Raw genomic sequence first — 20,952 nt, forward strand, 5'->3', positions numbered from 1 at the left:
TATCAGCTAATTCCACTGCACATTCCTCCAAGCTAGCAAGTGTAGAGCCTGAAACAGCATCTATAGCTGAATCTTTGCATTGTTCCAGCTCTCTCAGCTATTCTTGTACACCTGAGATTTGATCATATAGTGTGTTTAATTCCTGCTAAGTTATTTCATTTAATTGTTTCAAATCTTTGTCCGCATCTCTAAATTGCTCCTTCACTTCACTTCAAACTAAATTACACTGTTTCAATATTTCCGAATTTGACTCCTCTGGTAAGGCAGAAAGTTTCCTCTGTAACTACAGTATGCTAGTTTTGATTTCTTTCTTTTCCTTATGTGACTGATTGATATGCTGTTGTAGTGTTATATTTGTCTCCTCAAGCATTGTGTTTTTTGTGTTGGTCGGTTGCTCACTAAATGTTCTGCACCAAGCTGGGATGTCCACATCCACATTTCTCATCACCATGGGTTATACAATGTCTACAATAATACATGTTTAATTAGTCTCAGTTTAACAATGTAAGAAGGCTATCTATGGTGCTGTAGTACACCCACAAACTCTGGTTGCAAAACCACTTACAGTGTACCCCACAACACAAAAAAAAGAAAAATGTATTTTGGTAACCAGGCAACTTGGATTTCCCACATAGTTGCCGATGAGAACCTGGATTGGTCATGATGTGTCACTGTAAATGGGTGTGTCATTGACACTGCTGTTGTGGACTGGTCATGGGATTATTACAATAAAAGCCCTACGTAGTCATGGTCAAAATTTTCTGACTTTTGGATTAATTACTCTCTTCTTCAGCATAATTGTAATCAAAGGATTTAATAAATCTTCACTGTTTAGGAAAACTTCTTCAAAATTCTTAATTCACAGTGCTAGCAACTGGTTTTATGCCACAGCATGATTTTACTTGTTGATCTTCAACAGCCTCTTTGTTCTGGGCTGTTGACAATGGTCCTATATGTGATGTTCTGCTGGTTGTTTCCCGTGATATTGGGTGGTGAAGTAAAATCTGATCAGGAGCTAAGACTTCCTATTATTCAGTCTTGCTCACCTTACTGTTTAGCACACTCACCAACCTCTTCCGATTAAACTTTGTTTCTTGAAGTGCTGCAGTTACTACTGGAAGCTAAGAATACAAATCCAACGTCCAGGTCTCAAAACAAAAATGATGCTTCTGATAATCACTATATCATATATTGGATATAGTGCTCATGGTTCATCAACCGTTAATTACAAACTTGTTTCAACATATGGAACATTGAAGTTTCATTGATAAGGAATAAGTCCACATATAGTTTGTCTTATTTAAAAGATTCCAATAGAGTGAATATATAACAAGTTTCTCTTGTCCCTATGACAACATAGACATTATGATGGTGACTCTTCCTTTATCGCTCACACAATATGTCCAAGACAGGACTTGACGACACAGAGTAAACTGTCTGACCAGTAGGTACCATGAGGAAGGTTGGTTCGAGAACATTTTTCCACACAAGCAACGTATCATTTGCTGCCCCTTCTCTCCTCCCCCCCCCCCTTTCCCCCTTCTTCTGTCATAAATAAAATGTACATCCAAGCAGCAGATTACCTAATTCATTACAAAAATTAACTTATAATAGAGGCAATCAACTATCATCAGTCTGAAAAATGCTTGTACAACACATCATTTCACCAAAGTGATATGTTGCACTTCTGCCACAACATTTAAACAGCTTCCGTAGTTTTCTTCAGCATGTATTAGTTGCACAGTTTGGATTCCATTCAAATTTTTTGAGGGATTGACACTGTTCAATAAGTTTATCCTTAATGGGAAACTATTTACTCATTACTTCTCTCTTAGATCCAGATTTTTCGTGACGAGGCACTGAGTCTTGGACTTTATTCAATTCTCTGTCACCACTTATGCATCACTCCACCATTCTCTGCTCTATGTATAGAACAAATATTCCCTTTTTACAAATATTCAACAACACTTCAGACTTCTATTAAGTCCTTTTCTTTTATTGAGTCATCAATCTTCTGGCTGGTTTGATGAGCTTGCCGTGAATCCCCTTCCTGTACCAAACTCTTCACCCCAGAGTAACACTCTTTTATTCACACATAATATACATGTGGTATAGAAGTTCTCTCCTTGACCCATCATTAACAACTGGTGACTTTTATTAAAAGAATATGCATGATTCAGCATTAACAGTAATTGGTAATGTTGCACAAGGATGCTTAAGATGTGCACACACCATGATCATTTTCAGAGGCCCTGTTCTGGTTCATAGCCAATACGCCTCATAACTAGCTGTTCATTACATGCAGGAATTAATCACTCACAATATACTGCTGCATTGCAGGGGAGACTCTGAAAATTGCAAACTGACCTGTTCAACTTCTAAAATTGATGACTTACAGGATCCAAGATGACAGTTGGTCTATGTCATATGTATATAAAATTGATTCCAAGGCTTACAGCTGTAAATGGAACACTCTGTGTACTGTCCTCATCGTAATTTGAGACCAAGTAAAAAGCTATGTCAAACTGTAAAAAGCTATAAGTAAAGAAAATGACATAAAAGAATACAGTTCATGAAAAAATGTTTTAGTAGGTAATAATAGTAATAATTATTTGGAAATGATAATAATAACAGTAATAATAAAACTTTTGTGTGGCTCTATGGTCAGGTGCAAATGTTTCAATTGAACACCATTCCAGCACTTGCATATCCCTCATTTAGCCCAGTTATCCATCTGGAGGAAGAGGACCTCCACTTTAATGTGGCACCCAAACCATGTATTGTTCCTGCCAACTCCTTACATCATGAGAGATGACTACTACATCAAAGGCAGACTGAAAATTTCACACTGAGCAAGGTGGTTCAGTGGGTAGCACACAGGACTTGCAATCAGGGGGATGACAGTTCAAACCCACGTCCGACCATCCTGATTTAGGTTTTTCCCTAATCCAATGGGACTAGTGACTTGCTGTTTGGACCCTCCCACGAATCAACCAACTAACTGAAAATTTCTGTGATCTGACCAGGATTTGATCCCACAGACCTTCCAGTTTTCAGCCCACTAGAGCACCTAGCCCAATGCCTAAGGAGATCCTTATGTATGAGTAAAGAGAAGGTGCTTGACATGTTACTTGACACAACTTAAGCAAATTAAATTCAGGATCCCACAATGAATGCAGTTATATATTTCTCTTCAAATAGTTTCACATTCATGTCATCTGTCTGCTTGTTCACCAGAAAACTTATTTTTAAATGTACATTCATTGGACTGAGTTTCATCCAAATAACATAGCTCTGTGCTCACAGTATTGCTATTCTAATTTGCAGTAGCTGCACAACCAATATGCATCCTTCAAAATGGAGATGTACCTCTACAAGGAAGAAGAGGTCGACTCATTGGTTGGGGCAAACTTCCTGGGCAAACCGGTAAGTTAAGTAAGATACAGAAATATTGACATTTTTTAGTTACAGGAATATTACAAATATCTGTTTTTCCGATGGGGTATACTTGTAATAAGTCAAGCAACCACTTAATTTCAGGAAGTAAAATTCCTAGTACTGCCAATAGAAAAACTTAAAAGAAAAAATATTATTTGCATCTTTTGAATTTTGCATATTCCTTTGTTAGGGAGGAGAAAGGGATGGGAGTTATTCCAATCCCGGGAGCGGAAAGGCTTACCTTAGGGGGAAAAAAGGAAGGGTATACACTCACACACACACACACACACACACATATCCATCCACACATATACAGACACAAGCAGACATATACAGAGGCAAAGAGTTTGTATATGTTTCTATATGTCTGTATATGTCTGCTTGTGTCTGTATATGTGTGGATGGATATGTGTGTGTATGTGTGTGTGTGTGTGCGAGTGTATACCCGTCCTTTTTTCCCCCTAAGGTAAGTCTTTCCGCTCCCGGGATTGGAATGACTCCTTACCCTCTCCCTTAAAACCCACATCCTTTCGTCTTTCCCTCTCCTTCCCTCTTTCCTGACGAAGCAACCGTTGGTTGCAAAAACTAGAATTGTATGTGTATCGACGTGCCAGCGCTTTCATTTGGAAAGTAAGGTAAGCATTGGTAGGTTGGTGAGAGACAGCGATTGCAGGGAAAACTGGGGACTAGGAAAGGGATTGAGGCAGGTGAAGGACAGAAGCTAATGGAAGCTGAGAAGAGTTTGTGACTGAAGGATGTTCAGGTAAAATCCCCACTTGCACAGTTCAGCTTCTGTGAATATGATTAGTACATAATATTGATGAGTTAAAGATTTGTGTGTGTATATTGGTCAAGGTTGGTGGACTACTTGCCACACAGACGCTTTGGTCACTCATTTTCAAGAAGTGTTTATCTATAAACATAATCCAAGTGAAGCATAATTTCAAGTATTGTGTTGGCCAGAAAATGAGGGCCACCAAATCATTTTGTTTTCAATTTTTTGCATTGTAAGTTTCTACCTCTTAACTTACTCAGTGAACTAGTAAAATTGGCTTAACAATATTATGTACCAATATTCGACTTTTAACTCGTTATGCAAGTTTTCACACATTACACTCATACATTATTTGAGTTAATGCTAGAATACTAAATTATATGAACTCTGGAAGGAACTGCTTCTCTCAGTTTTTATAGATAAGGCAGTCAATATTGAATTCCTTACATATATTTTATGATGAGTTGTTGCCTTCACTACTTACATTATTTGTATCTCCACTTCATTACATAGGTTTCTGATTGCTATTTGAGAGCTGTTCGAAAAGTAAGCTGACATGTCTCGAACATATGTTCACAGTTTCAAGTGTACAGTATACTTCATTTGTTTTTAACAGATAGAAAGGTTAGATGTGTTTTAGTGTGCTGGGCAATTTTCAATTACTATAAAAAATGGAGCAAAGAATTTGCATCAAATTTTGTGTGAAAAATGGAATCATGTGCTCTAAAACACTTGAAATGTTCACAATGGTATACGGGGAGTCTCCCTTAAGTTAAAGAAAAAAAAAAAATATTTACAAGCGGTACATGCTCTTCCAAGATGGCCAGGTAGATGCCAATGACAAACCTCACTGTGGATACCCCAGCATATGATCAACATGAACAACAGATGATAACGTCGAAGCTGTGAAGAAAATTGTCAAATTACCATAAGAGAAGTTGCTGAGGATGTTGGCATATTGGTCACCTCCTGCAACTTTTTCGGATACTTTGGGCACGAGATGTGTGTCAGTGAAGTTTGTCCCAAAACTGCTCAGTTTTGATCAGAAGAACCGTCACATGAGCATCGCTCAGGGGCTCTTGAATGACATCAATGATAATTCTGATTTGCTCAAAGGGGTCATAGCTGGTGACAAAACATGGCTTTATGGCCATGACATCAAAACCAAAGCCCAATTGTCCCAATGGAAGCTTCCCAGATAGCCAAGACGGAAAAAAGCATTCTAAGTTCGATCATATGTCAAAGTTTTGCTCACTGTTTTTTTTTAATTGCCATGGAGGAGTGCATCACGAATTTTTGCCCCAAGGTCGTATGATCAATAAGGAGTATTACTTTGATGTTATGGCCATTTGTGAGAAGAAATATGCAAACAAGTCTAGAATTGTGGAAAAACAATTCATGGTTTTTGCATCACAACAATGCTCCTTCTCATTCACCATTGCTTATGAGAGATTTTTTGGACAAAAACAACACAACAATCATGTCTCAACCACCATATTCACCAGATTTGGCCTCCTGTAACTTTTTCCTGTTCCCAAAACTGAAACCTATGAAAGGATGAATACTTCCAACAATTGAGGAAATAAAAACTGCATCGCTGAAAGTCCTCAAGGCTGTACCAAAAAGTGCTTCAAGGATTGGAATAAGTTTTGGCAAAAGTGTATTGTATCTGGGGGAGGGATTGCTATGAAGGGGATAGCGTGAATAATGATGAATAAATAAATATTTTTTCAAAAAAATATAAAGTCACCTTACTTGTTCAACACACCTCATAAATAGTCCCCTCATGACAAGATTTTCCTTTCCAAATAAAAATTTTTAATTCCATTGAGTCATGAAACTTCCTGGCAGATTAAAACTGTGTGCCCGACCGAGACTCGAACTCGGGACCTTTGCCTTTCGCGGGCAAGTGCTCTACCAACTGAGCTACCGAAGCACGACTCACGCCCGGTACTCACAGCTTTACTTCTGCCAGTACCTCGTCTCCTACCTTCCAAACTTTACAGAAGCTCTCCTGCGAACCTTGCAGAACTAGCACTCCTGAAAGAAAGGATATTGCGGAGACATGGCTTAGCCACAGCCTGGGGGATGTTTCCAGAATGAGATTTTCACACTGCAGCGGAGTGTGCGCTGATATGAAACTTCCTGGCAGATTGAGTCATACTTTATATTTCACTAGCTGACCCAGCAAACTTCGTACCGCCTAACAGTCAATGAATGTTGTGTTACCTTTTAGCTGAACTAATTTAGGCTTTGATGAACGTAATACAATGATACAAAATAATATTAATATAGATAGAAATATAAAAGTATTTTATTTTGATGAATGACGATGAATACATACAGAATGAGAATAAAAATTAAAAAAATAATAATAATTAAGTATTTCAAACACATGTCAGAAAAAAATCATTGAAAATTATGTTGTGCAGGTTGGGATACACTCTGATTAATCGGATTTTCATTCAAGCACCTTGTGGTAAACGACATTCTTTGTTTTTTGGTCAGGCGCAAGAACAAATAATTCGGATGGTTTGCCGACACGTGAGCATGCCACGTACAATTGACCATGAGAAAAACACGCATTTTCTAGACTGAGGCCACAAATAGTCAAGGATTGGCCCTGTGATTTGTTGATCGTCATGGCGAGGGCTAGACGAATCGGGAATTGAATTCGTTTAAACTCAAAGGGCATATCTGTTGGGATCATCGGAATGCTTGGAATAAGAACTTCCTCATCTTTAAATTTTTCTTTAAGTATCGACGCGTGAATCACATTGCTCATCAGTTTTCTTATCACCAAACGCGTTCCATTGCACAGTTTTGGTTGGTTTAAATTTCTAAGCATGATGACTACCGAGCCAACCTTCAGTTGTAAATTGTGCGGTGGTAAACCAGGCACATCCAAGGAGTTCAAAAATTCAGTTGGATAATTAGTGGCTTCTTCTTCGTTTGTTACACAGTCGATAGATTTGAATGAATACAGAGTACCTACGATTTGATTTTGAATTATAAAATTGAGATCATCTACATCTTTATTTTTAGCCGCCAAAATTGCTCGCTCACTTAACCATTTAGTATTTTTGTGGTTAGCAATGATATCCGGAAATACTTTGTTGATAAGCTCGTCTTTTGATGAGACGAAATTGCAAAAAATTGGAGGAAATGAAATCAAACCGCTCGATTCGTCAACAGGAACACGGCCATTACCGATAGTCAGCAATTGCTTCGAGAAATCATCAGCAGATAGATCGTTCAACAATGCAACTCTCATATTTACAGATAGCTGAAGTTTGTTTACATATCGCCACAGATTTGATGCTTTGAGGCAAGCGTTTATTTCGTCGGCAGCAGTAGATCTTGGAATTACTGGTAGTGTTTGTCGGAAATCGCCAGATAATAAAATCATTAAACCACCAAAACATCTCGAGTCATTGCGCAGATCTTTTAATGTTCGGTCTAGTACTTCCAATGCGCGTTTGTGCGCCATTGTGCATTCGTCCCATATGATGATTTTTGATGCTACTAAAACTTTGGCCATTGCGGAGTGTTTCGAAATGTTACATGTCGGTTGTTTAGTAGTTTGAAGGTTTAATGGCAATTTTAACGCTGAGTGAGCCGTACGGCATCCGTCTAACAATGCTGTCAAACATCGTCCATTGGACCAATGCAAACTAAACGATGCAAGCTGTAGTCGATGGTGCAATCATATCGAAACGCTGCTCGATTCAAATCAATACTTGAACCATTTCTTCTTGCACTTCGAAGATTATTCCTCTGTTCATCTGTACGATAAGCTCGACGATTTCTCGTTTCTAATCTAGCCGTTTCACGGTCTGCCTCTCTTTGCTCTTGTGTTTGAGAAGCACGAATTAAGGCCCTTCTTTGCTCCATCCTAACGCGGCGCTCTTCTCGGGCAATTTCTCGTTCTTCGTCAGATAATTGACTCGCGATATTCCGTTGCCTAATTGCATTACGGCTCCGCTGGGAAAGATTAGATCTTCTAGGACGCGGCATTTTTATTAATAGTAATACTGAATATGCTCTCGCACAAAACCACATAAAACAATCGAGACATAGACAATAGCTTATCAAGAAAAATCATAGACAACCTATGAAAAGACATTTACACTTTTGTTAACCTGTAGAATAAAACTTTAATTAATTTAATAAATAATTTACACAAATTAATGTCTAAAAGAAACAAATATAACAGTACCTACCTGAACTTTCGAGACATTTTACACAAAATAAATTTCTGAACGCACACATAAATAGTTGTTACAGTATTTGACAGGATTGGACAACAAATGTTTGACATGTAATAAACAAAAGAGCATTTATTGAAATGATTAAGTATTCATTACACATTTCTGAACGCACACGTAATATTTTTCAATCTTTTTAAAAAAAAAATACACATAATAGTTTATTCATCCATTTTAAATAGTTTATGAACGCATGCATAAATGTCAATCATTACTTACAGATTTTGACAAAAAAATTTGACAGCTCCGAAACTATAGAACTTTTAGGGAAAATAACGCATTTTTCAAGTATTCGTCAATTTTTCATTATTTTTAAGATGTATTCTGCTATTCGGGGCGGAGACAAATCCAACAAATCAAAAACCATGAAAATTTTTATTCGTCAATTTTTCATTATTTTTAAGATGTATTCTGCTATTCGGGGCGGAGACAAATCCAACAAATCAAAAACCATGAAAATTGGTCCAGCAGATCTCGAGTTATAAGTGTTGTAACAAACTCGACTTTGTTTTATATATATAGATTAATTAATTATCAATGTCTTCCTTGTTCTTTACACAAATACAGACTCCCACTAATTATTACAAGTTACTTCAGATTAAAAACGCACACAGACTTGTGCCCAACACAGCTGGCACCTGAATAACTTGTGATGTTAACCAACTCATTAAGGTAGTTTACTGTTTTTCTGCTTTTTATCATTCATATTCATTTTATGTACCATTACTTTTACAAGATGATAATGAGTTTTCATTTGGTCAAATTGTGGTAAACTATTACAAACATTATAAATTTCCACTTTTATAAAACATATTTTGACTATTGTTATGAAAAGGATAGACTGCTACTCACCATATAGTGGAGATGTTGAGTTGCAGACAGGCACAACAAAAAGACTGTGAAACTGGTAAACTTTTAAACCAAAAGGCTTTCTTCTAAAGGAGACAATCTCTCTCTCTCTCTCTCTCTCTCTCTCTCTCTCTCTCTCTCACACACACACACACACACACACACACACACACACACACATGACCACTGTCACTGGGTGCTGAGGCCAGACTGCAAGCAACTAAGCAACTGCATGTGATGGGAGAAGTGATCTGGGTGGTGGGGGTAAAGAGGAGGCTGGGGCAAAGAGGGAGGGATAGAAGGGTAAGGATGGGGGATGGTAAAGTGCTGCTTGTGGGAGCATGCAGGGATGAGATGAGGAGAGGGTCGGTAGATAGGTGCAATTGGGAAGTTAGACAGAGGGCAATGGAAAAGCAGAGAAGTAAAAAGACAGTGGGTGTGTTGGTGAAATAGAAGGTTGTGTAGTGCTGGAGTGGGAGCAGGGAAGGGAACAGGTGGGTGAAGGACAATGACTAACGAAGGCTGAGGACATAAGGATTACGGGAATGTAGGATACATTCCAGGGAGAATGCCCACCTGTGCAATCCAGAAAAGCTGGTGTTGGCAGGGAGGATCTAGATGGCACAGATTGTGAAGTAGTTACTGAAGTGAAGAGCATTGTCTTGGGCAGCTTATTCAGCAACTGGGAGGTCCAGCTGTTTCTCGGCCACAGTTCGTTGGTGGCCATTCATGCTGACAGACAGCTTATTGGTAGTCATGCACACATAGAATGCAGCACAGTGGTTACATCTTAGCTTGTAGATCACATGACTGGTTTCACAGGTAACCCTGACTTCGATGGGATAGGTGATGCTTGTGACTGGGCCAGAGTAGGAGGTAGCAGGAGGATGTATTGGACATGTCTTACTTCAAGGTCTATTACAGAGATATTTAGATGATTCTTTGATGCATCAGGATGTGTCCAATTAACTGATCACTTTCTTAGTCAAGCTGTGCCATAAATTTCTTTTTCACCCTCAATACGATTCAAAACATTCTCATTAGTTATCCAATTGACCCACATACTCTTCAGCATTGTCCTGTAGCACTACATTTCAAAAGCTTCTAGTTTCTTCTTGTCTGAACTGTATATCATCCATGTTTCAATTTCATACAAAGCTAAACTCAAAAACAAGTATTTAACAGGTTATAATAGAGGGAAACATTCCACATGGGAAAAATATGTCTAAAAATAAAGATTCTGTAACTTACCAAATGAAAGTGTTGGTATGTTGATAGAAACAATAACAAACACGAACACACGCACAAATTTCAAGCATGATTGCTTCATCAGGAAAGAGGGAAGGAGAGGGAAAGACAAAAGGATGTGGGTTTTAAGGGAGAGGGTAAGGAGTCATTCCAATCCCGGGAGCGGAAAGACTTACCTTGGGGGGAAAAAGGGACAGGTATACACTCGCATACACACACATATCCATCCGCACATATACAGACACAAGCAGACATATCCGTCTGTATATGTGCGGATGGATATGTGTGTGTGTGCGAGTCTATACCTGTCCCTTTTTCCCCCCCAAGGTAAGTCTTTCCACTCCCAGGATTGGAATGACTCCTTACCCTCTCCCTTAAAACCCACATCCTTTCGTCTTTTCCTCTCCTTCCCTCTTTCCTGATGAAGCAACTGTCTTGAAATTTGTGTGTGTGTCTGTGTTTGTTATTGTTTCTATCAACGTGCCAATGCTTTCATTTGGTAAGTTAGAGAATCTTTGTTTTTAGATATATTTAACAGGTTATCTTTATTTAATTAACTAGTTGATTAGGGAAATTCATCACAATACAATGACCAGAAGTCTTTAGCAGTAGCCAAATGAGTTCTCACTTTTCCTACGAAAGAGCTGTGTGAGACATTTTACAAGTGTAGGTCTGTGGCCACATTCCCCTCACCTTATAATGATTTCCTGTAGACTGTATGAAGTAGTGCTATGTTTCCAGATCAGAGAGTAAAGCCAGTGGCTGTGCTGCAGGGACACCAGCGAGGCAGCAGCAGCTGGAGCTGCCCATCGTAGCACTGGACCAGTGCCGGCAGATCTACAGCTCCAAGCTGCCTGTCACCAATGACCAGCTGTGTGTCGGGGGAGAGCAGGGGCGTGACGCCTGCTCTGGCTTCGGAGGTGCACCGCTCGTGCTGCTGGACGGTGCAACGAGAACGCGATACTACCAGGTAGATACTGACATGTATATATATATATAACACGACAAAATCACAGCCATGGGCCACAGCTGGATAAAGCACTATTCTAAACTTTTCCCTGCATTATGGTCCTCAGATGTACCAACCTGCAGCTCCTCCATGTTTTTTAACATCATCGACTTGCCTTCCATAAGGTTGTCTTCTTGGTCTTTTCTTATTTGTTGCAGTGCAGCAAAGAATTACATTCTACATCTGCACGATTACTCTGTAATTCACAATTAAGTGCCTGGCACAGTGTTCATTGAACCACCTTCGAGCTGTTTCTCAACTGTTACCCTCTCAAATAGCACACGGGAAATATGAACAATCTGATCTTTCCATGTGAGCTCTGATTCTCTTATTTTTTTTAATGATGGTCATTTCTCCCTATGTAGGTGGGTGCCAACAAAATATTTTGACCCTCCAAGGAGAAAGTTGGTGATTGAAGTTACATGCGACGATCCTGGAGTAGCAAAAAAGCCTTTATTTTAATGATTGCTATCCCAGTTTACATATCATATGTGAGACACTGTCTCCCATTTTTCTTGCTAATACAAAATGAGCTATGCTTCTTTGAACTTTTTTGAATCTTCCATCAATGCTATCTGGTGCAGATCCCACACCACACAGCAATATTCCAGAAGTGTGTTCTGCCAATGCCTTTGGTTTACTTTCCCCAACAACATTATCTATGTGATCACTCCAGTTTTAAGTTATTCACTGTTGTAGTCCCTAAGTATGTAATGGAATTAACAGCCTCTGGATTTGTGTAATTTATGTTGTAGCTGAAATTTAGTGGATTCCTTTTTGTGGTCTTGTGGATGACTTCCTACTTTTCACTTGTTTAGAGTCAGTTTCCACTTTTGCACCATACTTTTGTCTAAGTCACTTTACAGTTGGTTTTGATCATCTGATGACTTTAAAAGACAATCAATGACAGCATCATCTGCAAACAATCTAAGAGGGCTACTCATATTGCTCGTAAATTATTAATATAGATCAGTAACACCAGAGGGCCTATTACACTTCCTTGCAGAACACCAGATTTACAGTTGTTTTACTCGATGACTTTCTGGCCTTTACAATGTACAGTGGCCTTTCTGATACAAAATAACAAGTCCAGTTGTGCTACTGAAATGATACTCTATAGCCACATGATTTGATTAGAAGTCGCTTATGAGGAACAATGTAAAAAGCCTTATGGAAATCTAAAAATATGGAATTAATTTGACATCCCCTGTTGACAGCTCTTATTACTTTGTGAGCATTAACGGCTGATTGTGTTTCACAAGTATGACATTTTCTGAATTAATATTGGCTGTTTGTCAATAAACCACTTTCATCAAGGTAATTCATAATGTTTGAACACAATATATATTCCAAAATCCTTTGGAAATTATCATTACCGATATGGGTCTGTAATTCAGTGGAGTACTCTTATTTCCATTCATGAATATTGATGTGACTTGTGTAACTTTCCAGTCTTCCGGTATGGATCTTTTAACAAATGAATGGTTGAATATGATTGTTTGTTTTGTTTTAGGGCGCAAAAACAACTAGGGTCGCATGCGCCCATGTCAGGATTGTAGAACACCAAAGTGAAAAAGAAGTTAAAAACGACTACACTTTAAGCCCAATCAATGGAATGAAAGACAGCTAAAAACAGGGACTTGGAGAAAGATCCATAAAATATGCTATAGAGAGAATGGAGGTCCTGAACTGAAGGTTGAATGTCCTTTGCCATTTTGCTACAATGGATAAAAAGTAAAAGCAATCGAAAGCCTGCTCATCATTCACCAAAAATGGCCAATAACTCACATGGCAAATGTAAAGAGAATGTAAGTGGTTAAAAAAAGGGCATTCCATAAGGAAATGGCAAACTGTCAAAGTTGAGGGCAATGAGGACAAAGTGATGGTGAATCACCATTTAAAAAATGGCGATGGCTAAAAAGACAGTGCCCAATATGCAACCTAACTGAAATGATATCCTTGTGGCAGGAGGGCCAAGAGGAGGTCGTCAAAGCCACTGGGAGAGTTTCAATTCCCTGTAGTTTGTTCCCACGAAGGGAAGAACAATTTTGATGCCAAAGTGGCATCACCTGCTGTCAGATATCAACAGAGAACAGTGAAGGGAATGCAAGAACTAGCAGACCAAGGTACATCCGTGGACTTGTTTACCATCAGACTGTTGTGACCAGGGAGCCACACAAACATCACAGTGGCTCCATAAACAGTGAGCAAGTGAAAGCTTTCCTGAACCAGCTGCACTAAGGGATGGATGGTGTACAGCACACAGAGGCTCTGGAGGGCACTGAGAGATGAAGCGGATGACACAACTGAGAAGCCTGTGTCACCAGATGTACTGTGTGGCCTGATACAGGGCAAATAGTTCCACTGTAAATACTGAGCAGTGTTTTGGAAAATGTTACCAAAAATCATCAGTGTCAATGATGAAGGCACATCTGACACCACAGAATCTGAAAGGAACGTGAGTTCTCCCGTGTTAAGGCAAATGAAGTTAAGTTGATTGAGAAGGGCAGCCAAGAGGGCAACTCTTACACAGGTTCTGGGAGAACCCCAAAGGAGATGGTGCACATTTAAGTTACTGAGCAGCAGAAAGCGATGAGGGAGTTGCCCAATAAGCTGGAGGAAGTCTGCTCTGGTGACACCAAATCATGGAGGGATGTAAACAGTATGAAGGGAAAAGATCAAACGAGGAAGGAAAATGTGGACCACAACATCTTGAAGCTGGGCAGTCAGTGAGATGGATCATGACCCCTCCCCCCCCCCCCACCCCCCCCATGACACTGGGCAATTTTACAACTGCGGTGTTGAATTTGAGGTCTCAAGTCTGCTTGGCCATGTCCTTCATGGAGCGAAGTGCAGCAAGAACAATGCTGTAAGTTTTAAACATGGCTGCATGGTCAGCAACCATTTACAAATTAAAGTTAAAGCAATTACAGTCCTTGGTCATAAATAGTGTGTCTTTTGATCTGGTTTGGGCACTTTCGGCACTTTTGTGTGCATTGTACCCTTGAACTATTAAGTGGAACTGGAAACCCACCATCCTATGGTACAAGTAAAGGAAACTGCAGCCTACCTGGCCATAGTACATTTCAGCCTCTGATTCAGACCCTCCACTTGGCTCTTTAACCTAGAACCATAGTCAGTTCTGTTGAGAATGCTACAGATGGTGAGCTCCATGTTCATCTTGCAAGCAAGACTGGTAGTCCTTACTGCTTCAGCTAGCTGCACAAAACCAGGGAGAATCTCTTCTGATCCAAACCACTACACATTGTTAGTACCAACATGAGTCACCACCTGCAGCTGGCTGCACCCTGTGCTCTCCATGGCATCTGAAAGCAGCCATTCTATATCTGGAGTGACTGTTTCTGGTGTGCATGCAGAGTGCCTTAGAACATGTGTAGGCAACAGGCAGCCTGTGGCTCATATCCAGCCTGCGACTGGTTTCAATATGGCTCATGGAAGAAATTTCTGGGAGGAAGACCAAGGCAAGACAGAATTTTCCAATGGAAGTTTTTAAGACAGTTAGCATCTTGACTCCGATGAACCATGGACCTTGCCATTGGTGGGGAGGATTGCAAGCCTCAGTGATACAGATAGCCGTACCACAGGTGCAACCACAATGGAAGGGTATCTGTTGAGATGCCAGACAAACGAGTGGTTCCTGAAGAGGAGCAGCAGCCTTTTCAGCGGTTGTAGGGGCAACAGTCTGAATGACTGACTGATCTGGCCTTGCAACACTAACCAAAATGGCCTTGCTGTGCTGGTACTGCAAACGGCTGAAAGCAAGGAGAAATTTCAACCGTAATTTTTCCCGAGGGCATGCAGCTTTACTGTATGGTTAAATGATGATGGCATCCTCTTGGATAAAATTTTGCAGACGTAAAATAGTCCCCCACTTGGATCTCTGGGAGGAGGACGTAGTTATCAGGAGAAATAAAACTGGTGTTCTACAGATCGCAGTGTGGAATGTCAGATCCCTTAATCAGACAGGTAGATAAGAAAATTAAAAAGGGAATTGGATAGGTTAAAAGTAGGTATAGTGGGAATTAGTGAAGTTTGGTGGCAGGAGGAACAAGACTTCTGGTCTGGTGAATACAGGGTTATAAATACAAAATCAAATAGGGGTAATGCAGGAGTAGATTTAATAATGAATAAAAAAATAGCAGTGTACTTAAGCTACTATGAACAGCATACTGAATGCATTATTGCAGCCAAGATAGACACAAAGCCCACGCCTACCACAATTTCTTCAATTGAAGAAATGTATGATGAGGTAAAAGAAATTATTCAGATGGTGAAGGGAGACTGGAATTTGATAGTAGGAAAAGGAAGAGAAGGAAAAGTAGTAGGTGAATATGGAATGGGGGTGAGGAATGAAAGAGGAAGCCACCTGGTAGAATTTTGCACAGGGCATAACTTATTCATAGCTAACACTTGGTTTAAGAATCATGGAAGAAGGTTGTATACGTGGAAGTGGCCTGGAGTCACTGGAAGGTTTCAGATAGTTTATAATGGCAAGACAGAGGTTTAGGAAGAAGGTTTTAAATTATAAGATATTTCCAGGGGCAGATGTAGACTCTGATCACAATCTATTGGTTATGAACTGTAGATTAAAACTGAAGAAACTGCAAAAAGGTGGGAATTTAAGGAAATGGGACCTGGATAAACTGAAAGAACCAGAGGTGGTAGAGAGTTTCAGGGAGAGCATTAGGGAATGATTGACAAGAACAGGGGAAAGAAATACAGTAGAAGAAGATTGGGTAGATTTGAGAGATGAAATAGTGAAGACAGCAGAGGATCAAGTAGGTAAAAATAGGAGGACTTGTAGAAATCCTTGGGTAACAGAAAAGGTATTGAATTTATTTGATGAAAGGAGAAAATATAAAAATGCAGTAAATGAAGCAGGCAGAAAGCAATACCAACATCTCAAAAATGAGATTGGTGGGAAGTGCAAAATGGCTAAGCAGGGATGGCTAGAGGACAAAAGTGAGGATGTGGAGGCATATATCACTAGGGGTAAGATTGATACTGCCTACAGGAAAATTAAAGAGACCTATGGAGAAAAGAGAACCACTTGTATAAATATTAAGAGCTCAGATGGAAAACCATTTCTATGCAAAGAAGGGAAAGCAGAAAGGTGGAAGGAGTATATAGAGGGTCTATACAAGGGCAATGTACTTGAGGGCAATATTATGGAAATGGAAGAGGATGTAGGTGAAGATGAAATGGGAGATATGATACTGTGTGAAGAATCTGACAGAGCATTGAAAGACCTAAGTTGAAACAAGGCCCCCGGAGTAGACAACATTCCATTAGAAATACTGATAGCCTTGGGAGAGCCAGCCCTAACAAAACTCCACTGTTTAGTGAGCAAGATGTATGAGACAGGTGAAATATCCTCAGACTTCAAGTAGAATATAATAATTCCAATCCCAAAGAAAGCCGGTGTTGACAGATGTGAAAATTACTGAACTATCAGTTTAATAATCCACGGCTGCAAAATACTGACATGAATTCTTTACAAACAAATGGGAAAACAGGCAGAAGACAACCTTGGGGAAGATCAGTTTGGATTCTGCAGAAATGTTGGAACACATGAGGCAATACTGACCCTATGACTTATCTTAGATGATAGATTAAGGAAAGACAAACCTACATTTCTAGCATTTGTAGACTGAGAGAAAGCTTTTGACAATGTTGACTGGAATACTCTCTTTCAAATTATGAAGGTGGCAGGGGTCAAATACATGGAGTGAATGGCTATTTACGATTTGTACAGGCACCAGATGGCAGTTATAAGAGTTGATGGGCACAAAAGGGAAGCAGTGGTTGGGAAGGGAGTGAGACAGGTTTGTAGCCTATCCCCAATGTTATTCAATCTATGCATTGAGCAAGAAGTAAAGGAAACAATTGGTGTAGGAATTAAAATCCATGGAGAAGAAATAAAAACTTTGAGATTTGCCAAAGACATTCTAATTCTGTCAGAGAAAGCAAAGGACCTGGAAGAGCAGTTCAACGGAATGGACAGTGTCTTGAAAGGAGGCTATAAGATGAACATCAACAAAAGCAAAACCAGGATAATGGAATGTAGTCTAACAATATCAGGTGGTGATGATGGAATTAGATTAGGGAATGAGACACTTAATGTAGTAGATGAGTTTTGCTGTCTGGGGTGTCAGGAAGTCTTTTCCCAAAGTATTTGTATGGAGTGTAGCCATGTATGGATGTGAAACATAAACAATAAATAGTTTAGACAAGAAGAGAATAGAAGCTTTTGAAGTGTGGTGCTACAGAAGAATGATGAATATTAGATGGGTGTATCATATAACTAATGAGGAGGTACTGAATTGAATTGGGGAGAAGAGGAATTTGTGGCACAACTTGTCTAGAAGAAGAGATTGGTTGGTAGGACATGTTCTGAGGCATCAAGGGATCACCAATTTAGTATTGAAGGGCAGCATGGAGGGTAAAAATCATAGAGGGAGACCAAGAGATGAATACACTAACCAGATTTAGAAGGATGTAGGGTGCAGTAGTTAATTGGAAATGCACAGAATAGAGTAGCATGGAGAACTGTATCAAACCAGTCTCTGGACTGAAGACCACAACAACATCAACATCTTAAAATTTTGTAAGTAAACTAATAATTTTATAATTCCTAACTAAATGTAAATATCTGAAGAATCAGGTCCACAAGTCAACAAATGTGGCCCATGCCTGTCTTAGAATGTGTTCTCTCAACCAGTCCCTTCTTTTAGTTAGGATATGCTATAAATTTCTTTTTTTCCCTAATTCAGTTTGGAACATCCTCGTTAATGAGACCATCTAGATACCTAATCTTCAACATTCTTCTGTAGCACCCAATTTTGAAACCTTCTATTCTTTTCTACAATATAAAAATGTGTAATGAAAATAATGTGACCCACAATGTACTGCAGGTCATTTGATAATGGCAGTTGAACCGAAACAGTTCTGTAGTGAAAGAGAAAAAAATAAAAATTGAAAATCACACAACAATAAGTCTAGACATTCTTTACCAATTTATTTCAGTGTTAAAAAAATTCATCATTTTCAGAAATCCTTTTGTGCTATAACCATTCTGCATTGTATATCCTCTCTACTTTGGCCAGTGTCAGCTATTTTTCTGCCCAACTAACAAAACCCTTCTACTACTTTCAGTGTCTCCTTTTATAATCCAATTCCTTCACTGTCACCTGGCTGAATTCAGCCACATGCCAGTAATCTAGTTTTACTTTCATTGATTTTCATTATGACGTATTATATAGTAATCAAACATAAATGGTTGTATTATAAATATGACCTGTGGTAAACTTTCAGACAAATATTTATCACTACAAGTAATTTTAGTAGACTGGGATATGCATCTCATGTTTGATAATTCTCCACAAAGAATCCAGGATGCAAATCTGTCTTCACAGCCTGAGCAACCATAATTTAGGGGATCCGGGTTTTCTAAAAGTTAACACCACTTTACATCTTCTTGATATTTATTGTGAATTTCCTCTAATCCACCATAAGCAGTAACAAAACTCACAACAGCAACTAAATCCTCTCCCCTCTTGCCTCTGCTGCTCACGTATATGTATCTTTTTGTCAATCAAGTAAACGAAACAGTAATTACTGAAATTGCCCAATACATAACTTACAGTTAAAAAAGTTGGTTACAAAAGTTCTTGCTGCAGTAGTTTTACAGGAAATAAATTGCCAAATTGATACACAGTGGTTGTAATTGTGAATTTTGTGATTTACTGTGCAAAATAATCTTTTATATCTGATCCAATATTGCAAAATATAAAATACTGATTTTCTTCTTAATTGCAAATTGGCTTTTGTGGATAATGTTTTCAATGAATTCCAGATACATTACTAGATTTCCTCATTAAGCTGGTTTTTTATGAAGTGAACGCACTTTGGTGAAATGCAAAAATGTGACATCTGTAACCAATACACATACATGACCACAGTCTATAGCAGCTGCAGCCAGAGTGTGACTCCAGCTGCCAGAGACTGTATTGCTTCTAATACTGTGGTTTTGTATGGAATAAATTTCCAAATTAACACTTAATAATGATTATTTTGGATTTCATGATTTTCTTTACAAAATAGTACTTTGTGTCAGATCCAATAACGCAAAACATATAAAGTTGATTTACTTCTTAATTACAATTTGGATTTTGTAGCTAACATTTCCTTAAGTTTCAAATATATTGTTTGGTATAATCTTTAAATTGCCAGGGTTTATCAAAAATATGAAAACATGCTGTTTGTTTGCAATTTGTTTTGAGAAATTACTTTTGAAACACTGCCGTGTTACTTGATTAGCTACACAAAGCTTTACAGGTGTCATTAACACATTCCACCATATAGTTTGTGGCAATACATGTAAGTGAAGTGTGCAGAGTTGTAAGATGATTGGTGTCGGGTTGTATACTAATATGTGGTGCAGTAATATTTGGTTGATGTACCATGTTTGTCCCACTACATCATCTTATAACCTCTTATCAAGAAACTATCCATTCCATTCAGCTATTCTTCCATGTCCTTTGCCATCTCTGACAGAATTACAATGTCATCTGCAGACCTCAAAGTTTTTGTTTATTCACCCTCAACTTCATTTCATTTACAAACTTTTGCTTTATTTCCTTTACTGCTCATTCAATGTACAGACTGAATAACATTAGGGATGGGCCACAACCCTATCTTGACTGCCTTCGCAACTACTGCTTCCCTTTCATATCCTTCAACTTGACTCCTAATTGCAGTGTGGTTTTTGTTCAAGTTGAAGATAACATTTTGCTCCCTGTATTTCATCCCAGCTATCATCAGAATTTCAAGCAGTGTACTCCAGTCAGAATTGTCAAAAGCTATCTCTAAATCTTTCCTTTCTTCAACATCTTCTAATATAGTAGCTGAATCATTACTGCCTCATAAGTACTTACATTCCTCTGGCACCCAAACTGATCTTCCTTCAAGCTAGTTTCTATCAGTTTTTCCATTCTTTTGCAACCATGACTTATTACACTGATCATAAAGCGATCATAAAGTGGTTATGGCATCGATGATTTCAGCCGTAAATAGGAATATTAAAAAGGGTAGGAAGATTTTTGTGTTTAGAAAATGTGACAAAAAGCAGATTTCAGAGTACCTGTTGGCTCAACACAAAAGTTTTGCCTCAAGTACAGATAGTGTTGAGGATCAGTGGACAAAGTTCAAAACCATCGTACATTATGCGTTAGATGAGTATGTGCCAAGCAAGATCGTAAGAGACGGAAAAGAGCCACCGTGGTACAACAACCGAGTTAGAAAACTGTTGCGGAAGCAAAGGGAACTTCACAGCAAACATAAAC

General features: G+C 38.9%; 1 protein-coding gene across 1 annotated transcript in view; it reads left to right on the forward strand.

The window, feature by feature from the left end:
• The window catches only part of LOC126106592 (chymotrypsin-like protease CTRL-1), a 156,723-nt gene that overhangs the window by 113,740 nt on the left and 22,031 nt on the right, over positions 1–20,952 (forward strand). Inside the window, exons 6-7 of the mRNA XM_049912936.1 lie at positions 3,328–3,426; positions 11,352–11,548. Of these exons, the coding sequence (XP_049768893.1) occupies positions 3,328–3,426; positions 11,352–11,548 (296 nt within the window). The remainder of the gene's footprint in view (positions 1–3,327; positions 3,427–11,351; positions 11,549–20,952) is intronic.

The sequence above is a fragment of the Schistocerca cancellata genome, chromosome 10 (genome assembly GCF_023864275.1).
Source record: "Schistocerca cancellata isolate TAMUIC-IGC-003103 chromosome 10, iqSchCanc2.1, whole genome shotgun sequence".
Lineage (NCBI taxonomy): Eukaryota > Metazoa > Arthropoda > Insecta > Orthoptera > Acrididae > Schistocerca > Schistocerca cancellata.